We start from the raw sequence: 24,079 nt of genomic DNA on the forward strand, positions 1-24,079 counted from the left end.
GATTAATGGGACACAGTGGCCTCCCCCCCCCCAAAAAAAAAATGTCTGGGAGAAGAGAACAGACAGGTTGGGATTCAGAGAGAATGGGCTTCATCTGACTTCCAGCAAGGAGGAGGCTGAAATGGGGTTGCAGTTTACTGCAAGCTTACCAGTGAAACAGCAGAACAAGTTTCTGATACTGTACAGTGGTACCTCGGTTTACAAACTTAATCCGTTCCGGAAGTCCTTTCTTAAACAGAAACCGTTCTTAAACCGAGGTGCGCTTTCCCTAATGAGGCCTCCCGCTGCCGGTGCCCTTTCACCATTCAGATTCCGTTCTTAGACCGAGGTAGAGTTCGCAAACCGGGACACTAACTTCCGGTTTTGCAGAGTTTGTCAACCGAATTGTTTGTAAACAGGACTTTTTTTAAACCGAGGTACCACTGTACTTGGGATGCAGGTGGAGCTGTGGGTTAAACCACAGAGCCTAGGACTTGCCGATCAGAAGGTCGGCAGTTCGAATCCCCGCGACGGGGTGAGCTCCCATTGCTTGGTCCCTGCTCCTGCCAACCTAGCAGTTCGAAAGCACGTCAAAGTGCAAGTAGATAAATAGGTACCACTCCAGCGGGAAGGTAAATGGCGTTTCCATGTGCTGCTCTGGTTCGCCAGAAGCGGCTTAGTCATGCTGGCCACATGACCCGGAAGCTGTACGCCAGCTCCCTCAGCCAGTAAAGCGAGATGAGCGCCGCAACCCCAGCATCGGCCACGACTGGACCTAATGGTCAGGGGTCCATTATCAGTATCAGTATCAGAAGCAAGGTGAAAGACTAGGGGGGCCCTGAGAAGCCCCCCCCTTTCCCCTCTGCACACTTTTAGGCTCCCCATACATGGGCGTAGCCACGGGGTGGGGGGGAGCAGTTGCCCCTCCCAGATCAAGTAAAACAATAGAAATACTTAACTAACTGGCCAATCGTGTCGGTTCTACTCCTCCTAACAAAAGTCCTGTCCCCTCTAACAAAGTCCTGTCTCCCCCCCCCCAACAAAAATCCAGGCTATGCCCAGGCACCGACACCTAGCCATGGGTTTCCCTCCCCATCTATCCCAAGAATTCAGCCTTTATTTTGATATGTTTCAAACTGGAAAAACTATCCCAAGCATGAGAACTCAGCTTCTGTTCCACCTGCATTGCTAAAAATCGCCAGGTAGCAGTTCCCTAATTTATGCTATTGACTCTGCTCATGGAAAACTCAGCAATGTTGCTTGCAGTAAACAAAAGGCCCCCCCCCTTGCCCCTCATGGTAAAGCAAGAACAGGATTAACAACTCCAGATCAGAGTGTTTCTTCAAATAAGGGCCAACCCTGGACTCGCAGGCAATGCAGTTAAAAGCCTCTTCGCAGCAATGCATGGATTTTTAAAGAATGCAAATTGTGCTAGGGCTGGGGTCAGAGCAGGCAGGGAGGGAGGAATTTAACCCTTTCCCCCTCTGCTTTTATTTCTTTACTTATTCATTTCAACAAAATTTATACAGCGCATGATTGTAGCAAAACCTCTAAGCCGTTTACAATAAATATTAAAACTATCATTAAAAACAGTTGAAAACACTGGAAAACATGGAAAGATAATTAAAAATAACAGAAAAATAGAGATTAAAACACGTCAACATCAATGTGTCGGAATTTTGTTCTTGTTGCTTAGTTGTGTCCGACTCCTAAACAAAAGGATAGGCTTAGTTTTGAGAAGAATTCGTTTTCCAAAGCTGGCATTTGCTTTATTTTTTCTTTTCTTTTCAAGAGGGGGGACTCTCATTGGCACCAATGGGAGAAGCCCCCTTTCTCAATGCAAATGCTAGCTTCAGAAGAGTATTCACAAGTGCAGCTGGAGAAGGAAGCCTTCTGTTCCCTCTCAAGGCCTTGTTCGCCTTCCGCCCAGCAGCTGATTCAACTGGCATTCGGAAACACCAGCCTGCTAAGAGTTTACTCTCCCCCTCCTGTTGGCCCTGAGGGCCACTTCACCCAAACAGCAGCTGCCATCACAACTTGGTACAAAAACTGTGGTCGGTGGCGGCCATCTTTCCCCGAGCGGTGATAGGCATTCTCTTCCCCAAATGCATCCTTTTGAATTCTTCGGTGATCTCGCTGATGGACCTTCCCTTTGTCTCTGGCAGGTACCTGTAGATGAAGACCCCCACCACGAGGAGCACAACGAAGAAGAAGAGGAAGCAGAAGTGGCCGAGGACCTCCTGGAGAAAGGAAAACCAGGCACATGTGAGGTGCTCCCAAGGGCATTTCAGAGTAAACTCAGCAGAGCCTCCTAAAAAGGAGAAAAACTTCTCCCTTTCCCTTATGGGGTAGTCCAGAGCCCGTATAGAGTCCTTAAGTGGTTTCCCTATCGGTAGGAGAAAATAGCAGAGGCCAGCCAGAGTACCGTATTTTTCGCTCTATAAGACACACTTTTTCCCTCCTAAAAAGTAAGGGGAAATGTGTGTGCGTCTTGTGGAGCGAATGCAGGCTGCGCGGCTATCCCGGAAGCCAGAACAGTGAGACAGAGCACTGCGCAGCGCTCCCTCTTGCTGTTCTAGCTTCGCCGTGCGAAGCCTCCGCAGGGCACGGGGAGCCTTCATCCCGCTGTCCTGAGGAGCCTTCACATGGCTATCCCTGGCTTTTGCGGGAGGTGGGGGAAGGCACAGAGCGCGTGGCTCTGTCCCTTCCCCCACCTCCCGCAAAAGCCCGCAAGAGCCACGCTCCCTTTAAAGAGCCGCACAGAGCGTCAGTGACGGCCTGCCCTTCTCCCTCCTTGGGGAAAAGCCCCCAAGTGCCGCACACACACTCTTCGTGGCTCGTGAGCAGAGCCTGGGATGCATACAGGCTCTGTTCAGCACTCCCTTTAAAGAATTTTTTTTTCTTGCACCCCCCCTCTAAAAACTAGGTGCGTCTTATGGTCAGGTATGTCTTACGGAGTGAAAAATACGGTATATTGAGAAGCAAAGCAGCTAGTAAACCTGATCTTTATTCAAGGAACTGTTGCAACAGGGTCCCCACTCACCACACACCGGAGGGAGGAGAACCTGAACAATAACAGCAACTTCGCTTGTGTCATGAAGTAGAACAAGGAGAAGCTTTGCGGCTGACGGGGCCTGTCAGGGTTTTGTTTGGCTCAGGCATGGGGATTTGCATGAAAACCAAGGGAGACCCAAACACACACACACACACACATGAGATATGGCTGGCTGGATGCACTGGGGAAATAAGCAAGGGGGATTGGCTATCTTGTGTCCTGCTTCAGGCAGCGAAACGCCTTGGGCAGACGTCGGGCAAAGGGGGTAACTCACCACAAGAAAAGGAAACGTCATCCCAACCAGAAAGAGGCCCACCCAGCTGACTATTCCAATGATGGTCAGCGCCGATGGCCTTACTGACTGGCCAAAAATCTCCATTATAACCGCGAAGATGGCACCAGCTGAAAGAGGAAATATGGAGGGTCTTTTGCAATTCAGATTTCTCTGTGGAGTTGGCCGCCACAAAACTCTGACTAGATGCCACTGGCAGAAACTGTTCCGAGACTGTATAACACTGGTCCTGAAAGACCTACATTGGCTCCCAGTATGTTTCCGAGCACAATTCAAAGTGTTGGTGCTGACCTTTAAAGCCCAAATGGCCTCGGCCCAGTATACCCGAAGGAGTGTCTCCACCCCCATTGTTCAGCCCGGACACTGAGGTCCAGCGCCGAGGGCCTTCTGGCAGTTCCCTCACTGAGAGAAGTGAGGTTACAGGGAACCAGGCAGAGGGCCTTCTCGGTAGTGGCACCTGCCCTGTGGAACGCCCTCTCATCAGATGTCAAGGAAATAAACAACTATCTGACTTTCAGAAGACATCTGAAGGCAGCCCTGTTTAGGGAAGTTTTTAATGTTTGATGTTTTATCACTTTATTTATTTTTATTTTTATTATTATCTTATTCTGGCTCCACCCCACCCTCTGTGAGCCCTGTTCCAGATTTACTCACATGGGCCAAGACCATAGGAGAGGGTGAACAAGAATATGAGGGCGATGCTGCCAAAAGAAATCCAGGGGAACTGGCCCTGGGAGGAAAGAAGGAAGGAAGGGAAGTCCTGTTAAAACAATTGTGATGCGCATGGGATTCTTCCAAAGAACGTGTATTTTTTCCTCTCTCTCCCCACTATGCTGCGATGTCTTTTGCTATCCAAATGGTCCATGGGCACAACAGATTCAGTAGCCATCACAATATAAAATCAGAGTGTCGGAAGGGACACCAAGGCTCATCTAGTCTAACCCGCTGCAATGCAGGAATCACAGGCCACAAATGGCCACCCCCAGAGGAGAAGGAAGAGGAACCGAGGCTGGACTCTGCTCACCTGGAAAGAGAGGGCCAGGACAAGGAACACCATCACTAGTCCCATCATTGCGAAGCCACCCCACAGGAGAACCCTCCGGCCAAAGCGGTCAATGAGGCAGCTCTGTGTGGTCAAAAAAAAGGCAATCAGCACCATATTTTGAAAGGACACGAGACTGCAGTCATACCTTGGAAGTTGAAGGGAATACGTTCTGGAAGTCCCTTCCACTTCCAAAATACTTGGAAACCAAAGCATGGCTTTTGATTGACTGAAGGAAGCTCTTGCAGCCAACCGGAAGCTGCGCTGGATGTTCGGCTTCCGAAAATTGTTCAAAAAGCGGAACACTCACTTCCGGGTTTCGATCCTTTGGGAGCCGATTTGTTCAGGAGCCAAAGCATTTGAGATCCAAGGTATGACTGTAGTTTATAGAAAGTGGATTTGTTGGGTGTTATCTTGAAGTGGATGTGCTGAATATTTTCTTCATGTGGCTGACGGATGAAGAATCAGAAGTTCTTTCTTTTCTGTCCCCCCCGCCTTCTTTCCTTTCTTTTTCCCTTTTCCCTTTCTCTCTCTCCTTTTCTGGTCTGCGTTTTTATTTAGATTAGCTTTTTAGCTTTGATTAAAAAAGAAAGACAGACACGTGATACTAATTTTTGTATTTCTTTTTTTCCAAATTTTGACAAAATGGATTTGGAAAACAAAGAAACGGCATGAGACAAATTCCACTGAGTGTGTGGGGACTGCTCAGGATACCTTGCCCATGGAGAGAAAGGTGTCTGTGGGAAGTTTTTGCCCACTGCTTCCTGCTCCCAGGCCAGCCCAGGTAAAAAGGTAAAGGTAAAGGACCCCTGGACGGTTAAATCCAGTCAAAGGCAACTATGGGGTTCCATCTCACTTTTAGGCGGAGGGAGCTGGCGTTTGTCCACAGACAGCATGACAAAACTGCTTCTGGCGCAACGGGACACCGTGACGGAAACCAGAGGGCACAGAAACGCTGTTTACCTTCCCGCTGCAGCGGTACCTATTTATTTACTTGCACTGGTATGTTTTTGAACTTCTAGGTTGGCAGGAGCTGGGACAGAGACACAGCAGCTCACCCCGTCATGGGGATTCAAACCGCCGACCTTCTGATCAGCAAGCCCAAGGGGCTCAGTGGTTTAGACCACAGCACCACCTGCATCCAGCCCAGGCCCAGCTGACCACACACAAGCACCAGCTACTGAACCCGCTCTTCTTGCTCTCTCCAGCTCCTTCCCATTACAAAGGAGTCGGCTCTTCTGTTCCCACTCGCAAACCAGGCTGGACTTACGCATAGAATCGTACCAACAAATTCGCAGCTGCCAACGCCGACTGCTACGTAAGGGATGAGGCTTTCCTCAATTTTGGCTGTGCGGAAAACTTCGAAGGCGTAGAAGTAGATCTGGAAAACAAAAACGAAACAAGGAATGTCTGAGGGACTGGTGCAAAAAGTTTTCAGGATGAGGGAAAGAGGAGCAGGTTCAACCTCTTGGACGAAAGGGCCGCAACACTCCTGTCAAAAGCAGGCATTTTAAGGTCTCCCAAGCCTTAGGCGCTGCAAGCGCCTTCCACATTATGCTGGATGTGATCTCGTTTTTGTTACAGTGCTGTTTTTACAACTGTTTTATGCCACTTTGTCTCTCAAAAGGGCAGTGGAAGCGAGAAGAAAACATGGCGCCCATCAAAACTTCTTCGGAATAGACAGAAGTGTGAGGGTCATGGCCATTGGCACCAGGGAGTTGGGGGAGCTCCACTGCGGCTCTCTTTCGTCCTCCCTTCCACCCAAACCACGAGATTTTCTGCTGCCTGAGAAAAGATGGAAGGATATCTGGAGGGAAAGTATGGGAGCGGTGAATCCAAAATGCTATGGAAAGAGCTAATGCAACACAGAGCGTTGAGTTTTACTGATAGAGCAGCAGCAGTTGTTTTACGCTGCTATGCGCCTCAGAATAATTCTCTAAAGTGTCATAAGTCTGTCTGGACTCAGCTACACGCTGCAGATAAAACGTTTCAAATGTGTTGTAAAATGCAACGTACAAGATGGTGACAGTGAGCTAGGCCAAATTCAATGTCTTTTTCAAAACATTTTTTTAAAAAAGCATTTTCGCAGCATTTTAAAATGTGTGTGTAGATTCCACCTCAGTCTCATATATATGTGTATGCACCTGCGTGCGCGCGCACACACATACACACACACACACTATATATATATATATATATATATATATATATATATGCATGTAAATATGTTTTAGTATACCAAGTAAAGTGATGTGTTATGTTCAAACTCTAAGCAGAGAATCTTGCACAGTTTTTTTAAAAAGGGGCTCGAATTTCCTGGGGGCAACTTCTGTGCATATAAATAAAACCAAAAGATGGGAAGATTGATGGCTGGGTTATGATTATTTAAATGTTTTCTTAAAACAGCACCTTGCATGTGCCCTTTAGGAAATGGGTGGAGAAAGTGTGTAAGTCCCATAATCAAGCCCCTAAGAGAGGTGGGGAGAAGAAGAAGAAGAAGAAGAAGAAGAAGAAGAAGAAGAAGAAGAAGAAGAAGAAGAAGAAGAAGAAGAGAGTTTTCATTGCTTAGAGTTCCTGATGCAATTAAAGTGATTCTACTCAACGGCACTCAAGCCAGAGAGGTTCAGGGTGAAGATCAGCAGGACGCTGAGGCCCAGCGGCCTCCGCACGGACTTCTCGCTCATCACTTCCAGGACGCTCAGGTTCTTGGAGCTTCTCATGTCCTCCTTCTGCTTCACCATGTCCTCCAACTCAGCTTGGTGATGCCCTTCGCCCCAAAGGTACTTCATGGCTTTGTGGGGGAGAGAGAGAGAGAGAAAGAACTGAGCTACTCAATTATCTAAACATGGGCTGAACGAAAAGATGAAAGTTTCAGTCATCATCGGAGAATGCAACCAGGGGCATCCAAATTACTATCACCCATTCAGAAGCTCGAAGTTGCTGTGGTGGACTTGTAAAAGGGTAAAAGCGTATTGGGAAATGATTCATAATGAATTGAAAAAATTGTTTAAAAGTACTCCCCCCCCCAAACCCAGAGTCCTTCCTGGTGGGGATAATTCAGACTGAAATTCCCAGGTGTCAAAAAAGGTTATTTATGTATGCTACCACTGCGGCTTGTGTTTTGCTAGCCCCAAAATGGAAAATGAGCAAGGTCCCAACCAAAGAAGAAAGGCAACTTAAGCTGACAGAATATGCACAACCTGCAGACTTAACATATAGAATAAGAGAACAAGAAGAACATGCGTGTAAAGAAGACTGGAAGGCGTTTATTGAATACAGTGGTACCTCGGGTTAAGTACTTAATTCGTTCCGGAGGTCCGTTCTTAACCTGAAACTGTTCTTAACCTGAAGCACCACTTAACTAATGGGGCCTCCTGCTGCCGCCACGCCGCCAGAGCACAATTTGTGTTCTCATCCTGAAGCAAAGTTCTTAACCCGAGGTACTATTTCTGGGTTAGTGGAGTCTGTAACCTGAAGCGTATGTAACCTGAAGCGTATGTAACCTGAGGTACCATGGTATAGGGGTACAGCTGAAATAGCTGGCAGCACTAAGAAAAATTCAACAGTGCAAATAAGTTTTGATGGATGCAGTAACGGAAAACTAAATGGTATAGTTTTTGTAAAATATGCAGGAATATAAGATATGAAAAATGAACCATGGAAAGAGAAGAAGCGAAGTCATTAATATCTTAAGGATGTATAATGAGTATTTTAAATTGCAAAACAGAATATTTAATAAAAATTACATTTAAAAAAAGAAGAAGCAGCTCGAAGGATCTTATACCTGAAGGAGCATCTCCACCCTCATTGTTCAGCCCGGACACTGAGGTCCGGCGCCAAGGGCCTTCTGGCGATTCCTTCGCTGCGAGAAGCGAGGTTACAGGGAACCAGGAAGAGGGCCTTCTCAGTAGTGGTGCACACCTTGTAGAACGCCCTCCCATCAGATGTCAAGGAAATAAACAACTACATAACTTTTAGAAGACATCTGAAGGTGGTCCTGTATTGGGACATTTTTAATGTTTCATGCTTTTTTAATATTTTGCTGAAAGCCACCCAGAGTGGCTGCGACAACCCAATCTGAAGGGTGGCATATAAATAATAAAATTATTAAGCCGCCTGAAATATACTCAGAGTCGCAAAGTGATTTCATGCTCTTTATTCAGCTCATAGTGGTGAGGAGGAATGAATGAATGTCCCCTCAAAGTATCTGCTTTATATACATTATTTACACAATGGGCTGCACATGATTGGCTAGTTCCGGAATTCTACTGTAAGCCAATCAGGTTGTGGATTCACTTTTATCTGGAGCATGATTGGGTGGTTCTTGCCAACCAATCATACTGCTGCATTGTTCTAGGACCAATCAGACTGCTGCATTCTGAATCCTATTGTTCTAGGACCAATCAGACTGCTGCCTTTTGGATCCTATTGTTCTAGGACCAATCAGACTGCTGCAGTTTGGATCCTATTCAACTCAGTACATAACACCGCCCCTGAAAATAGGGGAATGTTAGTGACAGAACAAGAGGAGCAACATTGCTTTGGCATCCCACCCTGCCTAAAGAGGCCAGCTGGAGTTGGACAGAACTAAAGAAAGCAGATCAGGGGTTTTCACTGTGGACAGCCCACCCTGCCCACATGTGATCAAACTTCTAGACTTGCTCTCGTCTCCTAGTCAGGTCTGGGGGTGGTTATGAGACCTGGCTGTGCATGGGCAGAAGTCCTCTGGGGTAGGGCAGGTTTTACACCCCCTTGCGGCAGAGAGTCACTTGCAGCAGCCCTGCAGTGGAAAACACTGCTAAAATTGCACATCAGAGGCGGGGGCTGAGGCTTGTTTGGATTTCTAGATTAAAAACCCTGGAATTTCTAAGATTGCAGTAAAAGTCAAACTGCCTCCTCGCGCCTAATTTCCGCTGAGGCTGAATCAGCCTCCGAGTTTTGCATGCAGAAGCCTTGGGTGCCACTGACTTGTGTGTAGACGGGAACTTTTGGATGAAAAATAGGCAGACAACTAGAAATTTTGTGCAAGTTACGGCAGGGGCTTCTGTTTTCCTTGCTGACTTTTTATTTGGGCAATTTTGTGCTCAGGCAATGCAGGCTAGATGGCCACTTCCACCCCACCCAACTTGCTCATTACCTTTCAAGCAACCATCTTTGTCTCCCTTCTGGAGCAACAGGTATGGAGGGGACTCGGGGAAGAAGGGCAGGAGCAGCAGCTGCAGCAGGGCTGGGATCCCACACAGAGCCAGGAGCAGAGGCCACAGCGACTCTGTGCCAAAGAGATCTCTGGGGACAACAGGCACAGAGAAAGCAGCCATTTAGACTTCATCCAAGGTAGGAGGGTAGGTGTTTAGGGGACCTGGGGACCCTTGATTTCCTTCTTTTTTAAAAAACAACAACACATCAATGTTGTTGTTGTTGTTAATTAAATTTGTATATCAGCCTATACTCGCAGGTCTCAGAGCGGTTACAACATAAAATACATAATAAAAACAAACAAAAAAAACCCAATAAACCTGCTACCCAACACATTTTAAAAGCACATGCATAAAGGTAAAGGTAAAGGGACCACTGACCATTAGGTCCAGTTGTGACCCAATCTGGGGTTGCGGCGCTCATCTTATTGGCTGAGGGAGCCGGTGTACAGCTTCTGGGTCATGTGGCCAGCATGACTAAGCCGCTTCTGGCGAACCAGAGCAGCGCATGGAAACACCGTTTACCTCCCTGCCAGAGCGGTACCTATTTATCTACTTGCACTTTGATGTGCTTTCGAACTGCTAGGTGGGCAGGAGCAGGGACCAAGCAACGGGAGCTCACCCCGTCGTGGGGATTTGAACTGCCGACCTTCTGATTGGCAAGTCCTAGGTTTCTATGCTGCTTTTCATTCGAATGAATCGCTAAGCAGCTCACAAACAATAAATAACAACGGCATAATAGAACACCACAAATGCAGCACAAATCCAGTAGAACAATTAAGAAATCACCAGTTATAAAAATCAGAGGCCCTGCCCCCACCCGACCAACCCCCAGCACATTGCTCAGCTGTGTTTGTCACAGAAACAGGTCTCCAATGTGTCTCTCTTTAAAAGATGGGTAGGGAACGTCTAGCCCATGAGCCAATCTTGGCCCATTGGGGGTGGGGTCTAATTTGACCCATGAGGTCAAATTAGAGCAGACAACAGTAAGCCAAAGTTCCTGTGAAGCAGAACTCAATGCTCTGTCATTTTCACTCATGGATTGTGAATGGTTGATGCAACTGTTTCAGGACATCAGAGTTTCTGTGAAATGTCCTATACAGGTGTATCAAGATAATAGATCCTGTTTGGCTTTGCTGAACTCAGAGAGTTGCAAGCAAAGAACCAAGTACTTGCAGATTAAGTTACATCGTGCAAGAGAGTGTATTCAGAAAGGACTCATTCAGGTGTCCTACGTGCCAGGAAATGAAATTCCTGCTGATCTGTTGTCTAAGGTTGTTAACAGAGAACAACTTAAGATTGATGTACAGAGGTTGCAATTGGGTTGAACCACAGGTACTACAGGTTACACGGAAAGGGGGAGGATGTTAGGATATAGTTTCCATTCCTCCTTAAAAGAGTCAAGCATGATTGTTGTGTGTCACATGCCTGTTTACTCCCAGCACTGTTCTCGCTGGGAACTTCCGTTTTGTATATAGCTTTTGTTTCTGGCTGTTTCCTCGACACAGATGCAAGCAATCATGTTTTTCCTTTGTTCTGATCAACGTTGAATAAAGCTGTAAATACGATCTCCTGTCTGAATCTTCCGTTGTGGAACCTCTGCTGAAAAGGGTGTGCATGAGTCTTGGAATGTCTCTGAGGCTTGTGTCGCTAATTGACCGATGCAGTTTCCACGGGAGACCGGTGATTATCCGGAGACGACGATGGAGGCCTGCCTGATTAGAATCATAGAATCATAGAATCATAGAGTTGGAAGAGACCACAAGGGCCATCAAGTCCAACCCCCTGCCAAGCAGGAAACACCATCAGAGCACTCCTGACATATGGTTGTCAAGCCTCTGCTTAAAGACCTCCAAAGAAGGAGACTCCACCACACTCCTTGGCAGCAAATTCCACTGTTGAACAGCTCTTACTGTCAGGAAGTTCTTCCTAATGTTTAGGTGGAATCTTCTTTCTTGTAGTTTGGAACCATTGCTCCGTGTCCGCTTCTCTGGAGCAGCAGAAAACAACCTTTCTCCCTCCTCTATGTGACATCCTTTTATATATTTGAACATGGCTATCATATCACCCCTTAACCTCCTCTTCTCCAGGCTAAACATGCCCAGCTCCCTTAGCCGTTCCTCATAAGGCATCGTTTCCAGGCCTTTGACCATTTTGGTTGCCCTCCTCTGGACACGTTCCAGTTTGTCAGTGTCCTTCTTGAACTGTGGTGCCCAGAACTGGACACAGTACTCCAGGTGAGGTCTGACCAGAGCAGAATACAGTGGCACTATTACTTCCCTTGATCTAGATGCTATACTCCTATTGATGCAGCCCAGAATTGCATTGGCTTTTTTAGCTGCCGCGTCACACTGTTGGCTCATGTCAAGTTTGTGGTCAACCAAGACTCCTAGATCCTTTTCACATGTAGTGCTCTCAAGCCAGGTGTCACCCATCTTGTATTTGTGCCTCTCATTTTTTTTGCCCAAGTGCAATACTTTACATTTCTCCCTGTTAAAATTCATCTTGTTTGTTTTGGCCCAGTTCTCTAATCTGTCAAGGTCGTTTTGAAGTGTGATCCTGTCCTCTGGGGTGTTAGCCACCCCTCCCAGTTTGGTGTCATCTGCAAATTTGATCAGGATTGCCTCTGTCTCCCTGGCAGTATCCCAACAATTATTCCCTAAACCTCACCCACCAGCTGACATCACTGAGTGATGTCAGCTGAAGCGCAGAGTTGAACGCTGCTGGGTGCTGCTTTGCCAGCGCATTCCCTGCAGGGTATGGAGTGAGTTTCTGACAAGCCTAAGGAACTGTATGTAGTTGTCCCTTGCCCCCCCCTTAAGCTTCCCAGCATTACGCCACCACCTTGCTCCCAAGGAGAAGCATCAGGGGAAACCCCAAAGTGTCTTTGGCCCAGCAGACGCGAGGGAGCCAGGTGGCAAATCTCTCCTCCCTGGTCCAGAGTTAGAGAGGAAAGGGAGGGCATGACACAAACAAAAATGAAATGTGCGTAGCTCACCTACGTCGCCAAGGCTGTTGGGGACGACACAATCATTACAGTGGTCAGCACAAAATAGACACATAAACCATTAAAAATGACAAGATCAGTCCAAGTGGAAATAAGAAGAGAACGTAATTGGTCAGCAAATTGAGGAAAACATCCTGACAGATGAAGAACAACACTTGATCGTCTCAACCGCAAAACGGATCCAAGTGGGAAGAAAATAGAAAAGGAGGGAAGGATAAACAAACACGGTTGTCTGCCATGCCATCAATTTAACTTACCTTAAGCCCATAATTTGTCCAAAAGCTTTTCCTAGCGAAAAAAACACAGAGCAGGTGGCAGTGGCAAAACCTCTGAATTTCTTGGGTGCAATTTCTCCAACGTACGGTCCATTGGTGTTCAGGGAAATACCTTCAGTGAGAAGGAAAAGGTACATTACAGAAATATTTAGTGATGTCTCTGAGATCATACCACATTGTTCCACCACCCACAAAACCCACCACTTGGAGCTGCCTGGGCCACATGATGGGGAGGGGGAGCAAGTTGGGAGGAGAGACCCTTCTGAAATGGGCCACCTGCAAGCTGGTAACAACATACCCCCAGATCTCCAGATGACCTCCCACAGTGGCTTTGTATTAAGGTTAAACACTAGGGATCATGATGGGCAGTGCTGGATTACCAAACAGACAGTAGGAAGCAGCCTATGGGCCCCATTTTTTTTAGGGGCCCGATGACAACAAATCAAAATAATATTGATTTGATCTTGAAAGAAAATTACAAAAAAAACCACGTATTCGGAGATAATTTGTGGGATTTCAACTGCCTAGGGACTGCCTCCAAAGGGTTTAATCTGGCACTGATGATGGGACAAGACAGGAGTGTCCGGCAGACATCCTCCAGCTGGAGGGACCATCTTTGTCAGGCAGCCCAGAAGGACACCATCGCTGAGCAGGTCAAAATTTGCTGAGAGCTCCAGCAGAACCAACAGGGAGACAACCCCCCACCCTGTGTTTCCAGTTCCCAGCACATGTGTGCTGGGCTCAGGGGTAACCCAAGTAACGTGGTCCAGGTCCGATCCCGAATCCAAGGGTTCTGCGAGGAGTCAGTCCTACAGGGCCAAGGCAGGAAACCAGGCTAGGTCAGGCATAGGGCAACAGGCAGGTTCCGGCAAGCAGCAATGTTGCTCCCTGGGGCGGGGTCCAGCAGCCTTTTATCTCTGTCAGGGTAACAGCCGGTCCTGATCCCCCGGTGACTCACCTCCCAAAGGTGAGCACTCCTCCTGCGAGTACTCAGGTCTCTCCTCTCAGACCTCAGTCTCTGCAGCTCAGGAGATGTCGGTGGGTTACTAGACCCAGAGGCCGCCTCAGCCTCTCCTGACCCAACTGGTAGTGGAGCAGCTGCATGTGATTGCCCAGCTGAAGGCAACAAGGTAATCCCCGCATCTGGAGCCAGGGCAGGCTTAGGCTCCTGATTCGGCCCAGCTGGTGCTTGTTGCAGGGGGACCCTTCAGAATCAAGCCCCGGACTAGGTTCAGATGCTGCCGGAGGCAAAGGATCCGGTGCAGACTGAGACTCCTCTGGCTCCAAGTCCGAGCCCGAGTCCCAAGCCATCACAACACGTCATCTACCCAGTGGCCAAATCCATCTCTGTCTGAAAACTGGAACCAGGATGAAATGGGGTCAGAAGAATGACATATTCCTCTCACAAGGCCTCCATCCCTTTCAAGACACACTTGGGTGGATGTCTTTATGTGTGAGTGAGCTCACGCACCCCAAGATCAGGCCCACAAACTGAGATGGATCCAGGACCACGTGAGAAGGACCTCCTTCTCTTCCTGCTGCCGCCACTAAGGGTTCGGCTGTCACTCTTGCATCCAAATCTGAGCTGCTTTATTTGCAAAGTGTGAAGCTTAAACTGACCTGTGATGATTCATCCTTAGCTGCAGAGGGTCCTTGATGCGGTAAGCTACTACACTTGCAGGACTCTGTGCCAATGCAACAATGGTGGGGCAGTGAAATGCCTTTGCCTCCCTCACTGCCACAGTGGAGGCCAGGGCCAGCTCAAGACATTTTGCTGCCCGAGGCAAAGGACAAGATGGCCCCTTCCCCAAAGGCACACACAGAAGCCAATTGGACTGGTAGTTGAATTTTTCCTCCAACATGGGTGAAAGAACTGTGTCTTCCACCACACTTGAGGACACTCGCAGTTCTGGCCACTCCTTGCACCTCAGCACCTTCTGCCTGAGGCAGCAACCTCATGCTAGGGCTGGCCCTGGCAGAGGCCCAAATTGGGGTTCTGGCCTGCTCTCGGTTGTGTTTGATCAGAGTTTTCCTTCACGCTTAAACTAGCCATCATTGCCCCGGTTGCATTCATGCAATTGGCCCCACCCAAGACTCAAAATGTCAGGACCCAGACGTCTCCTACCTGCAGTGAAGCCATAGAGGAAACGGCTTATCAGGATCATTTCGAAAGAGTCGGCCATCCTACTGAAGCCGACGAGGAGGGCGGCGGTGATGGTGACAATGTCGTTGAACAGCAGTGTTTTCTTTCTGGAACGGACAACATCCCGGGGTGAAGAAGAGGCTTTCGCCCGCCCCTTTGTCCCCAACTGAAGAAGCAAACCCCCTGACTGACCTCTTGCCAAATGACACATGACAAATAAGGGATTCAGAGCACATGATTCACAAAATGATGTTGCGTCACAAGAGTGACATACTTTTTTTTTTAAAGGAATATTTCTGTATTTTATTGCTTAGAGTTAGAATCATAGAATTGTAGAATTGATCCCGAGATGATTCCAAGAGGATAACAATAACAACAACAATAGATTTATTATTATTATTATTATTATTATTATTATTATTATTATTATTATTATATTTTAATACGTTTACTTTGCTTTAAACAAACAACCAAAATTACAAAAGAAAAATCCTTAATAATAATAATAATAATAATAATAATAATAATAATAATGAAAAAAGCTAAAAAACTACAAAAAATATCAAAGTACATGGCATAGAACATAAGTCATTATGAGAAAGAAAAAAGGAAAAGGAAAGAAGAAGGGGGAGGAGGGAAAAAGAAGGAAAAAGGGGAAAAAGGGGGGGGGGGAGAAAAAGAAAAAAAGAGGAAGATGAGCCAAAACACAAGAAGGCTCATCTATTGTATGCTTTCATCAAGGTCACAGCAGATCATTATTCTTATCGATTCTCTCTATCTTCATTCCATAGAATCCCTCATCTTGGTATCAGGGAACATTTCCCTATGTGGTATCATCCTAAACATAACCAGGTCTTTCTTGATGAACCCTTATCCCCTAGATAATTATTTAAACATTCCCATTCTTCTTCCACCATCTTTTTAGGTTTATCTCGTATTGCATCTGTCAGCTTCGCGAGCTCCAAGTACCGTAATCATACAATTTGACTACCCATTCATCTTGATATACTTTATTAATGCCCACAAAGGGGTGGGGGGCACCAGGGCCTCCTGGTGAGGAAGTGGCTTACTTTCCATACTGGGTGGTCACATGCCCACTGGACAGGTTGCCCAGGATCCCACCCAGGCAGAAAATGGAGACGACTGCAGACCACAGGAAGGTGAGCGTTTCGTGGTGAAGGGCAGAGCCGTACCGCTTGACCCATGTCTGGTTGATAAATGTCTTGATGTACTGGGAAGGGAATAATAAAATAAATAATAATAATAATAATAATAATAATAATAATAATAATTTAAAAATTAAAGAAGACATGAACTCCAGCACTCACCCACTGTGTATCTCTTATACTGAAAGCTCTTGGTAGTGTGTGTGTGTGTGTATTTCTTGGTTTACAAGAGAGGATGCACCTCCACAGGCATATACCTCCACATGTGGTGGGAATGTCCTAAAATCCAACTCTTCTGGACATCAATCATACAAGAAATATGCAAAATAACCAGTGCTTTTTTTGGGGGGGGGACGCAGGAGTACGCATACCCCTAAACATTTTGTGAATCTAAGTTTGGCCTCATTGAGGTATTTCAATATGAGTAGGAAAATGAGAATACGCCTAAACATTTTTTTAAAGAAAAAAAGCACTGCAAATAACTAAGCAAGTACAAGAAATCACCCCAGAACTGGCCCTACTACACATCTTGCAAGACAATACTCCCCACTCACATCACAAAGGGCTCATAACCCAGCTATGAAGCCAGAAGCATCATAGCCGGACACAGGTAGCATATTTTTTCAACACACTACATTATTTTCCAGAGAGCAGCCACTGCTCTACCCTGCCTTGTTTACAAACCTTCATTTCCTCCGTTGGTATGAAAGGAGATAAAACATTCTGTTATCTAGAAGGGCGGCTTAGTAGTAGGAGTGCTGTCAGAGTCAAAGACATTCGGTTTCCTTATCCTGTCCACGTGCTCCCATTTCTTTGGACATATCAAGGGCATCTTGACAGTATCAACGGTCTGGAGGTCATAATCCTCCCGGGAGCTTGAACGAGCAAGGCCCTCTCTAGGAGCAGGAAGACTAAGTTGGGGTCACTACCAGGAGTCAACCCCACACAGCAAATGCCCCAGAGCAGCTCTTTAGCTCCTTAGCCCACAGGAGCCAGCCCATCACACATCATGGAGCCCTGGTCTTCCAGGCAGGAGCAGGGGAGATGGTGGGGGAGAAGCCTTCATGTTTTTTCATCCTGGGTGTTCCTGGTTTGGATTCAGGGTACATCCTGCCCCTCCGGACACACCTGAGCCAATCAGCAGGAGCCAACTAGCTCTTTTGGCCCCTCCCCCTGGTGGCAACCCGTGTGACCCAATTCCTCCGCCATACCTGTATCTCCACCTGAACCACCACTGGCTTGAGATGATACTGCTGCCTGTCCTGATTTTGTGGGCACCAGCTAAGCGTGTGGAGAAGAGGTCCCAGGCATAGCTGCCCCTCGCTCACCCCTTGAAAACGGGGGCTAGCACCCTCAGGGGCAACCCCACCACCCATTTGTCAGGGGATATCTCCACACCCTGCAAAGCCATCTGTGCTGGTCCCGAGGGTTAACTGTGCGGTGAGGTCCGAGTCCAGTCCAAGGTCGAGGGTGCAGTAGGGAGACAGTCCATCAAAGCTGAAGCAGGGTCCAAGGCGGGGAGTCGGGTGAGGTCAGGAACTCTGGCAGAGAGGCAAGACGGGGTGCAGGCAGGAACAGGCTACCAACAATGTTGCTCTGGTAACCTGGGACTGGGGTTGGCTGGCTTTTATCTGCCCCAAGGCATAGGGCGGCCCTGGTCCGCAGGTGACTCGCCTCTCCTGGCCTGGAGGCGAGCACTCCTCCTGTGGGAACTTAGTTCCCTCCGCCTCTCTGCCTTGAGCCTCTGCAGCCCAGGAGAGGCTGGAGGGTTACCGGACCCAGAGGCAACCTCAGCTTCCTCTGACGGGGCTGAGAGTGGAGCACCTGCAGGCAATGGGTCCTCCATCACTTCAGGAGCCAGAGCAGACTCAGCTGGTGCCTGCACCTGAGGATCCAGCACAGGTGAGGACCCTTCAGGCTCATGCCCCAGCCCCAGCTCAGCTGGTTCTGGAGGCGGGGAATCCTGTGCAGGCTGGAATTCCTCAGGTTCAGCCTCTGAGTCAGAATCCCAGGCCATCACACCATCTTTCGTACGTGTAGAAAGCCCGTGAAGCCAAATAATCTACCTAAACACCACAAAGCTGTTCTCTTTTTGTATCAGCTGAGGCCACCGTTGGACGAGACCCCTCGAGGCTATTGCCAACCCGCATGCGAGAGGGAGAAGGTTCAACTACAATCCCCTTTGCTTACCTGAGAGGGATAGCTGATCACGGAGATCTGGAAGCCAATCAGAAAGGTCCCTCCCATCCCCACCACGAAGATCATTTGGAACACTCGCTGGTACCGAATCTGCCAAGAGAAAACACCGCCGTCTGGGCCATGTCCTCACCTCGCCTCTGCAGCCACCATCCAAGAGATGGCGAGGGCTGGTCCAGCACCTAATGCCCTATCATGAGGCAGGGAAGGAGTCAGGTGAGAGGACAAGGGGGACAACAGGAGAACCAGGTGTGACCCTGACGCCTCAGCCAGGTGTTATGAACCCACTTGAGGAGTGACCGACCTCCTCAGATGGGAAACAATTGTTCTCCCCTCCATGGTATTCATTTAAAGCCAGGGGTCAGCAAACTTTTCCAGCAGGGGGCCAGTCTACTGTCCCTCAGACCTTGTGGGGGGGGCGGAGGGACTATATTTTGGAGGGGGGGAAAGGAACAAATTCCTATGCCCCACAAATAACCCAGAGATGCATTTTAAGTAAAAGGACATATTCTACTCATGTAAAAACACACTGATTCCTGGACTGTCTGCGGGCCGGATTGAGAAGGTGATTGGGCGGATCCGGCCCCCAGGCCTTAGTTTGCCTACCCGTGATTTAAAGAGGCTTTCCTCAAAGAATCCTAGCTACAATTCCTAGCATCCTTAACAAACTACAGTTCCCAGCATACTTTGTGTGTGGGGTGTCATATCCTGCCCTGCAGCAGAGAGAGAAAGAGATGGGGATTGCAGAGGAGGAGTCGTGTGTCCCCCCCAAGCTTGGTGAGGGAGAAGAGCAGGTCTTCTGGGGGCTGTGGCGGGACATCCCAGAGGTGGGGTCCTCAGCTAGGAGTAAATAAAGAGTGCTGAATCTCTTTCGTCAGCAGGCTGAAGTGCCCGATACTCACCAAGTCAGAGAAGACACGGGCTGCCATTTTCCGCAGGAAAAGTTGTTGCTCTGTCCCCGGTCGTTTGTCAGGTGGGCTGGGAGCTCTCCAGGCTTTCCTTGACCAACAGCACAACGCAGGACAGTGAGGTAGCAAGGAAGAGTGGGACTGCAGCCGAAGGTATTATTTCGAGGATTTCAGTGACTTTTGACCCATCAGCAAGTTGCCCCCGGTTAACTATTCCAAGAAGGAACCGAGCCAGCCCTAAGTCATCATGAAGTCAGCTTTCTCTTGGATTGACACAGCGCCATGTCCTGATAACTGGGGTAGGACACAGAGGAATTCACCTTTGCCTTTCTTGCTGACATACTGACCAGGCCTCTGCCCCATATCTGCCACATCAGGGGTTTCTTTTGCAATAGGGAGAGGAGGAAAAGCAACAGATGTTACCGCCTGCAGTTGTTCCACCTATAGCTTCTCCTCCAACGTTTCTCCAGTGAAAACAGGGACGTCCTATTCCATAATATTATTTATATTATTTTATTATTTATACCCCACCCATCTGACTGGGTTGCCCCAGCCACTCTGGGCAACTTCTAACCTATATAAAAACATATGAAAATAGGGACATCCTAGGTGTTATGTACTGAAGTTCTCACCCTGGGCCAGCAGGGGGATACTGTAGATAGTTATGCAAATAAGGGATCGAAAGTGACGTTCAGTGATTGGATAGTTTTAGAATTGTTACAGTTACATTGTACTGGAGCTCTATATAAGCAGGCTGACTGAACCCTTCAGTTCAGTTCTGTCCTGGCCTGTGAATAAACAAGAGCTGTTTGAAGAATCGCTGTGTCGGCTGATATGTTCACCCACAACTTAACACTAAGGAAAAGCGGGACATTCCAGGATCAAATCAGAAACCGGGATGGCTTCTCTAAATCTGGGACTGTCCTTAGAAAACAGAGAAACTTGGAGGGTCTGGGATCCCAAAGCTCATGAAGGCAGGATCAGGGATAGATCCCAGGAGATTTGTGTGTGACATTTTGCAGATGCTGTAGTCTCCAGATCCATGTTCCTAGTCATGGGTGAGAACAACACAGGCAGAAGAAGAAAGATACCTTTGGCCCCTGAAGATGCCAAAGGCCTGGGAAAGGCACCCAAGAGCTTGATGGTAGTAACAGCAGCAGACCCCGCACTGAGCAGCCGGACTCCAAATACTTTTTCGAAACAGATATAATAATAATTTATTATTTGTACCCCGCCCATCTGGCTGGGTTTCCCCAGCCACTCTGGGCAGCTTCCACAAAGACCAAAAATACACTAAGATGTCACACATTAAAAACTTCCCAGAACAGGGCTGCCTTAAGATGTCTTCTGAATGTTAGGTAGTTGTTTATCTTTTTGACATCTGATGGGAGGGTGTTCCACAGGACAGGCGCCACTACTGAGAAGGCCCTCTGCCTGGTTTCCCGTAGCTTTGCTTCTCGCAATGAGGGAACTGCCAGAAGGCCCTCTGTGCTGGACCTCAGCATCTGGGTAGAACGATGGGGGTGGAGATGGTGCCGTGTAGGAATGGACTGGGCCTGCAGAGTGTCATTTGCAAAAACAAGCAAGTCCTGTGTAAACGAGCAGAGTGTATCTTTTGTGTGAAGTTGATGGCTTTGGATCTCTGCGTGAGATGACCCCGTTCCAAGAATGGTTTTTTCCTCATCCTGGTGATGTTTGGCCGCTGTGGGGTGCCAGCACAGCCTCCTCCGGCCCTTTAGCAAAACACAGGCCACAATGGGGTCTTTGTAGAGAGGGAGAAGATTGGAAAGCTCCAAGAGTCCTGCTCCATTCAAACACCAGGCGGCTGAGCCAACCCTACAGCACATTTTCTGGAGTGGTTGTGAGAAGGTCATTTGCCAGAGAAGGAGAGGTCGTAGGAGAGCTGGTTGACAAGCCAAAGAGGGAAAGCCATGCTTTAGTTCTGCTTGAATCCAAGGCTGTGGCTATGGGAGAAACAAGACCTTCTGGGTCACCCATCTGGCTATTGTCCTTCTCACTACCGGCCAGTGGCATGCAGGGATTTTTTTCATAGGGGAGCAATTAGGGCCAGAGGTGCCACTTTGTAAAGGAGAATGGTGTTTGCGTGGCGATTCCCCCCCCCCCCCAAGTTGGATAGAAATAAAGACACAGGACACCAAAATTAAGGTTAATGGGCAAATATTGGCCACAACTTTATTGATTACCGGTAAGAGCGGTATTGGCTTTAGGCATTGGTCCTAACAGACTATCCGGCACAAGACCGGGAGGGGTTAACTCCAACAGGGGGAGCCCCTGAGATGCACATCCCTAGGTGCTCCCCGAGGGGTCACCGCTTGGGAGTGCGCTTTAGGCCCTAGCCTCCATAGGTTTCAGACGAGGCAACGCTCCCCGGAATCTTTTATCGGACTACCCCTCAGCATTTGGGGGAGGTGATGGCGCTCCCCCCCATCTCATCAGCATAATAATACCCCTACCAATGCCTAACCGCCCAAACCAAAGGCGTTGTGACGTTTTGCTACGAGGTAGGTGAAAAAACCAAATGGCTTCAAAATCAATGCCAATTAGCCAAAATGGAAAAACTCCTACCAGGCCCCTTGCGGCGACCAACCAAGGTCCATAGCAAAGTCAAAGGAGAAACCTAGAGGGCAGGCGGGTGGGAAACTGCAGCTGGAACGAAGAGAGAAAGGGGCTTTCTCGGGCCCCGCTGACCTTAAATTATCCCCAAGCCCCGCCTCTGCAGCCAGCCGATTGGCTGGCCCAGGCAATGACGCGGCCCGAGGATTCCCTAGATCGCGCGGGGCTGGAAACAGCCCCGCATGGGTGAAGGTGGGCGTGAGCCCGCAATCCCCCCCCCTCCGGATGTCGGGAGAGGCTTTGTGTGTGAAATTGCACGTGTGAGGTTGCCACCTCCTGACATCGCATGCATGAGCACCATGCCTCCCTCTCTAAGCCTGGCAGAAGCTTTGGGAAGGAAGCCCCAGGCTTTAATACTCTAATTTACCAGGAACATTTAGGGGACTAGGCTAGTCCCCCTAGTCCACTGACCACAAGTTACTGGGACCCACTCATTTGCCAATAATAATAATAATAATAATTGTCAGGGGCTCAGGAGCAGGAGCACAGGGGAGAGAGGAAATGGAGAGCGAAGGGGAAGAATCCGAGGGCAGCGTAGGGGAGTATGACAGTGGCCCGAGAGATTCCATGAGCTTCTCCAGCGAATCAGAAGATTCCCAGAAGGGGGTGCCGATGGTCAGGGCAAGGGGGGTCCCAGGGGGGACGCACCAGAAACAAGGAGCCAGAGGGGAACCCCGAAGCAGCAGCGGGGGATCAGGACCAGTTTCCCCACCAGAGCATAGTGGGGGGGGAAGAGTCACATGTGTCAGGGCCAGCGTCTCCTCCAGAGGGGAGAGAAGGTGAGTCAGGGCTGACCACGCCTCCATCGGAGAGTGGGGGAACGGAGGGGAGGTCAGTTGCAGCTAGCCTCCCCGAAGGGGGAAGCAGTGACAGCAGCAGTGAAACGGTCAGGAGGAAAGTTGCTGGCTGGGCGCGCGCGCCAAGTTCAAATGTACAGGCGCGGGGGACAGCAGGAGACCCGGATTGGGAACCAGCTCCTAAAGCCCGCAGGAGGGAGGGGGAAGGCTCAGGGGATTCAGCGTCAGAAGAGTCTAGAAAGGGCGAGACCCCAACGGACAGGCGGAACCAGAGGCGGAAAGAACAGAGGAAGAGGTGGAGTAAGGCGAGAGTCTTAAATTGGTGTCTGGGGGGAGGAGACTCAGACGGAGCATCAGCGGTCTGAGAGTTGAGACGTAGAGCTGCACGCTGCGGCTCTGGAAGTGAAACTGAACTTCAATAAAGACTTTCGTATTTAACAACGAAGTGGCGTTGGTCCTTTGTGAGCTGGGACCTCGGGCAGCTCTGACAATAATAATAATTTATTACTTATTTATACCCTGCCCATGTGGCCAGGCCTCCCCAGCTCCCAACAGAATATTAAAAACACAATAAAACACCAAACATTAAAAACTTCCCCAAACAGGGCTGCCCTCAGATGTCTTCTAAAAGTCAGATAGTTGTTTATTTGCTTGACATCTCATGGGAGGGCGTTCCACAGGCCGGGTGCCACTACTAAGAAGGCCCTCTGCCTGGTTCCCTATAACCTCACTTCTCACAGTGAGGGAACTGCCAGAAGGCCCTCAGAGCTGAATGATGGGGGTGGAGACGCTCCTTCAGGTATACCAGCACAGAGCAGCTTTCTTTCTTATACTAAGGAACAACTATGGGGATAACTAGGGTCCCCGCCTCGCAAATTCACCAATGGGACCCTCCATTAGATTTTAACTCTTGGTAGAACCAGGAATTAGATGGGACTCAGGCATCAAACACCCTCACCCCCGACCCCGAACAACTCACAACAATAATATCCCGGCTGACACAAAGCTAGCTGTTGGAGAGAACAGATCCCTTTCACGTTCTGTCGAGAGATATGGTAATCAATTACCCAAACTGGTAATCCATTATCTAGAGCAGGCAATGACTAAACCTGGACTTCCCTCCATCTGCCTGCAATGCTGAATTAAACAATTACATGTCAACTGCCTATGCCAAGAAGAGGTGGGAGTTTATTTGGGGTCAAGATTAACAGAGGAAATGGTAGACGGGAAAAGAGGATCCATCTAAAGCCCAAGGAAACCTCCCTGTTGCCTGCTGGAAATCGGGAGTTCGACAGCATCTGGCTCCCCATCCTATGCTCTTTTGGCGTGTTAGGGGCCACATGAGACACCAAGCCACTGACCCCCTATATGCTTCCCATATACAGTTGTA

At 48.6% G+C, this 24,079-nt stretch overlaps 1 protein-coding gene across 2 annotated transcripts; it reads right to left on the reverse strand.

Moving 5' to 3' along the window:
- Window positions 1–849: 849 nt before the first annotated feature.
- Window positions 850–19,663, reverse strand: LOC310751175 (solute carrier family 2, facilitated glucose transporter member 11-like). Of its 2 annotated transcripts, none has more exons than XM_083590316.1 (12): window positions 19,253–19,663; window positions 18,345–18,443; window positions 16,059–16,219; window positions 14,971–15,095; window positions 12,828–12,957; window positions 9,506–9,654; window positions 6,972–7,159; window positions 5,639–5,749; window positions 4,351–4,452; window positions 3,981–4,056; window positions 3,309–3,436; window positions 850–2,219 (listed from the first exon to the last, which is right to left on the reverse strand). In XM_083590316.1, the coding sequence occupies exons 1-12, from the start codon at window positions 19,277–19,279 to the stop codon at window positions 2,010–2,012; spliced, it is 1,506 nt and encodes a 501-aa protein (XP_083446442.1). In that variant the 5' UTR covers window positions 19,280–19,663; the 3' UTR covers window positions 850–2,009. The 2 variants fall into 2 exon arrangements, with proteins under 2 accessions (XP_083446442.1, XP_083446443.1); XM_083590317.1 differs by having other exon boundaries at window positions 18,345–18,540; window positions 19,253–19,290.
- Between the last annotated feature and the right edge of the window lie 4,416 nt (window positions 19,664–24,079).

The sequence above is a fragment of the Podarcis filfolensis genome (assembly GCF_964270895.1).
Source record: "Podarcis filfolensis genome assembly, chromosome: 16".
Classification (NCBI taxonomy): Eukaryota; Metazoa; Chordata; class Lepidosauria; order Squamata; family Lacertidae; genus Podarcis; species Podarcis filfolensis.

Coding starts and splice junctions, on each gene's coding strand:
- LOC310751175 (XM_083590316.1), bottom strand. CDS start 19,279: ATGGCAGCCCGTGTCTTCTCTGACTTG. Junction 12,958..14,970: donor CCTCTATGGCTTCACTGCAG/GTAGGAGACGTC, acceptor TTCTCACTGAAG/GTATTTCCCTGAACACCAAT. Junction 2,220..3,308: donor TGACGTTTCCTTTTCTTGTG/GTGAGTTACCCC, acceptor TCCTTTCTCCAG/GAGGTCCTCGGCCACTTCTG.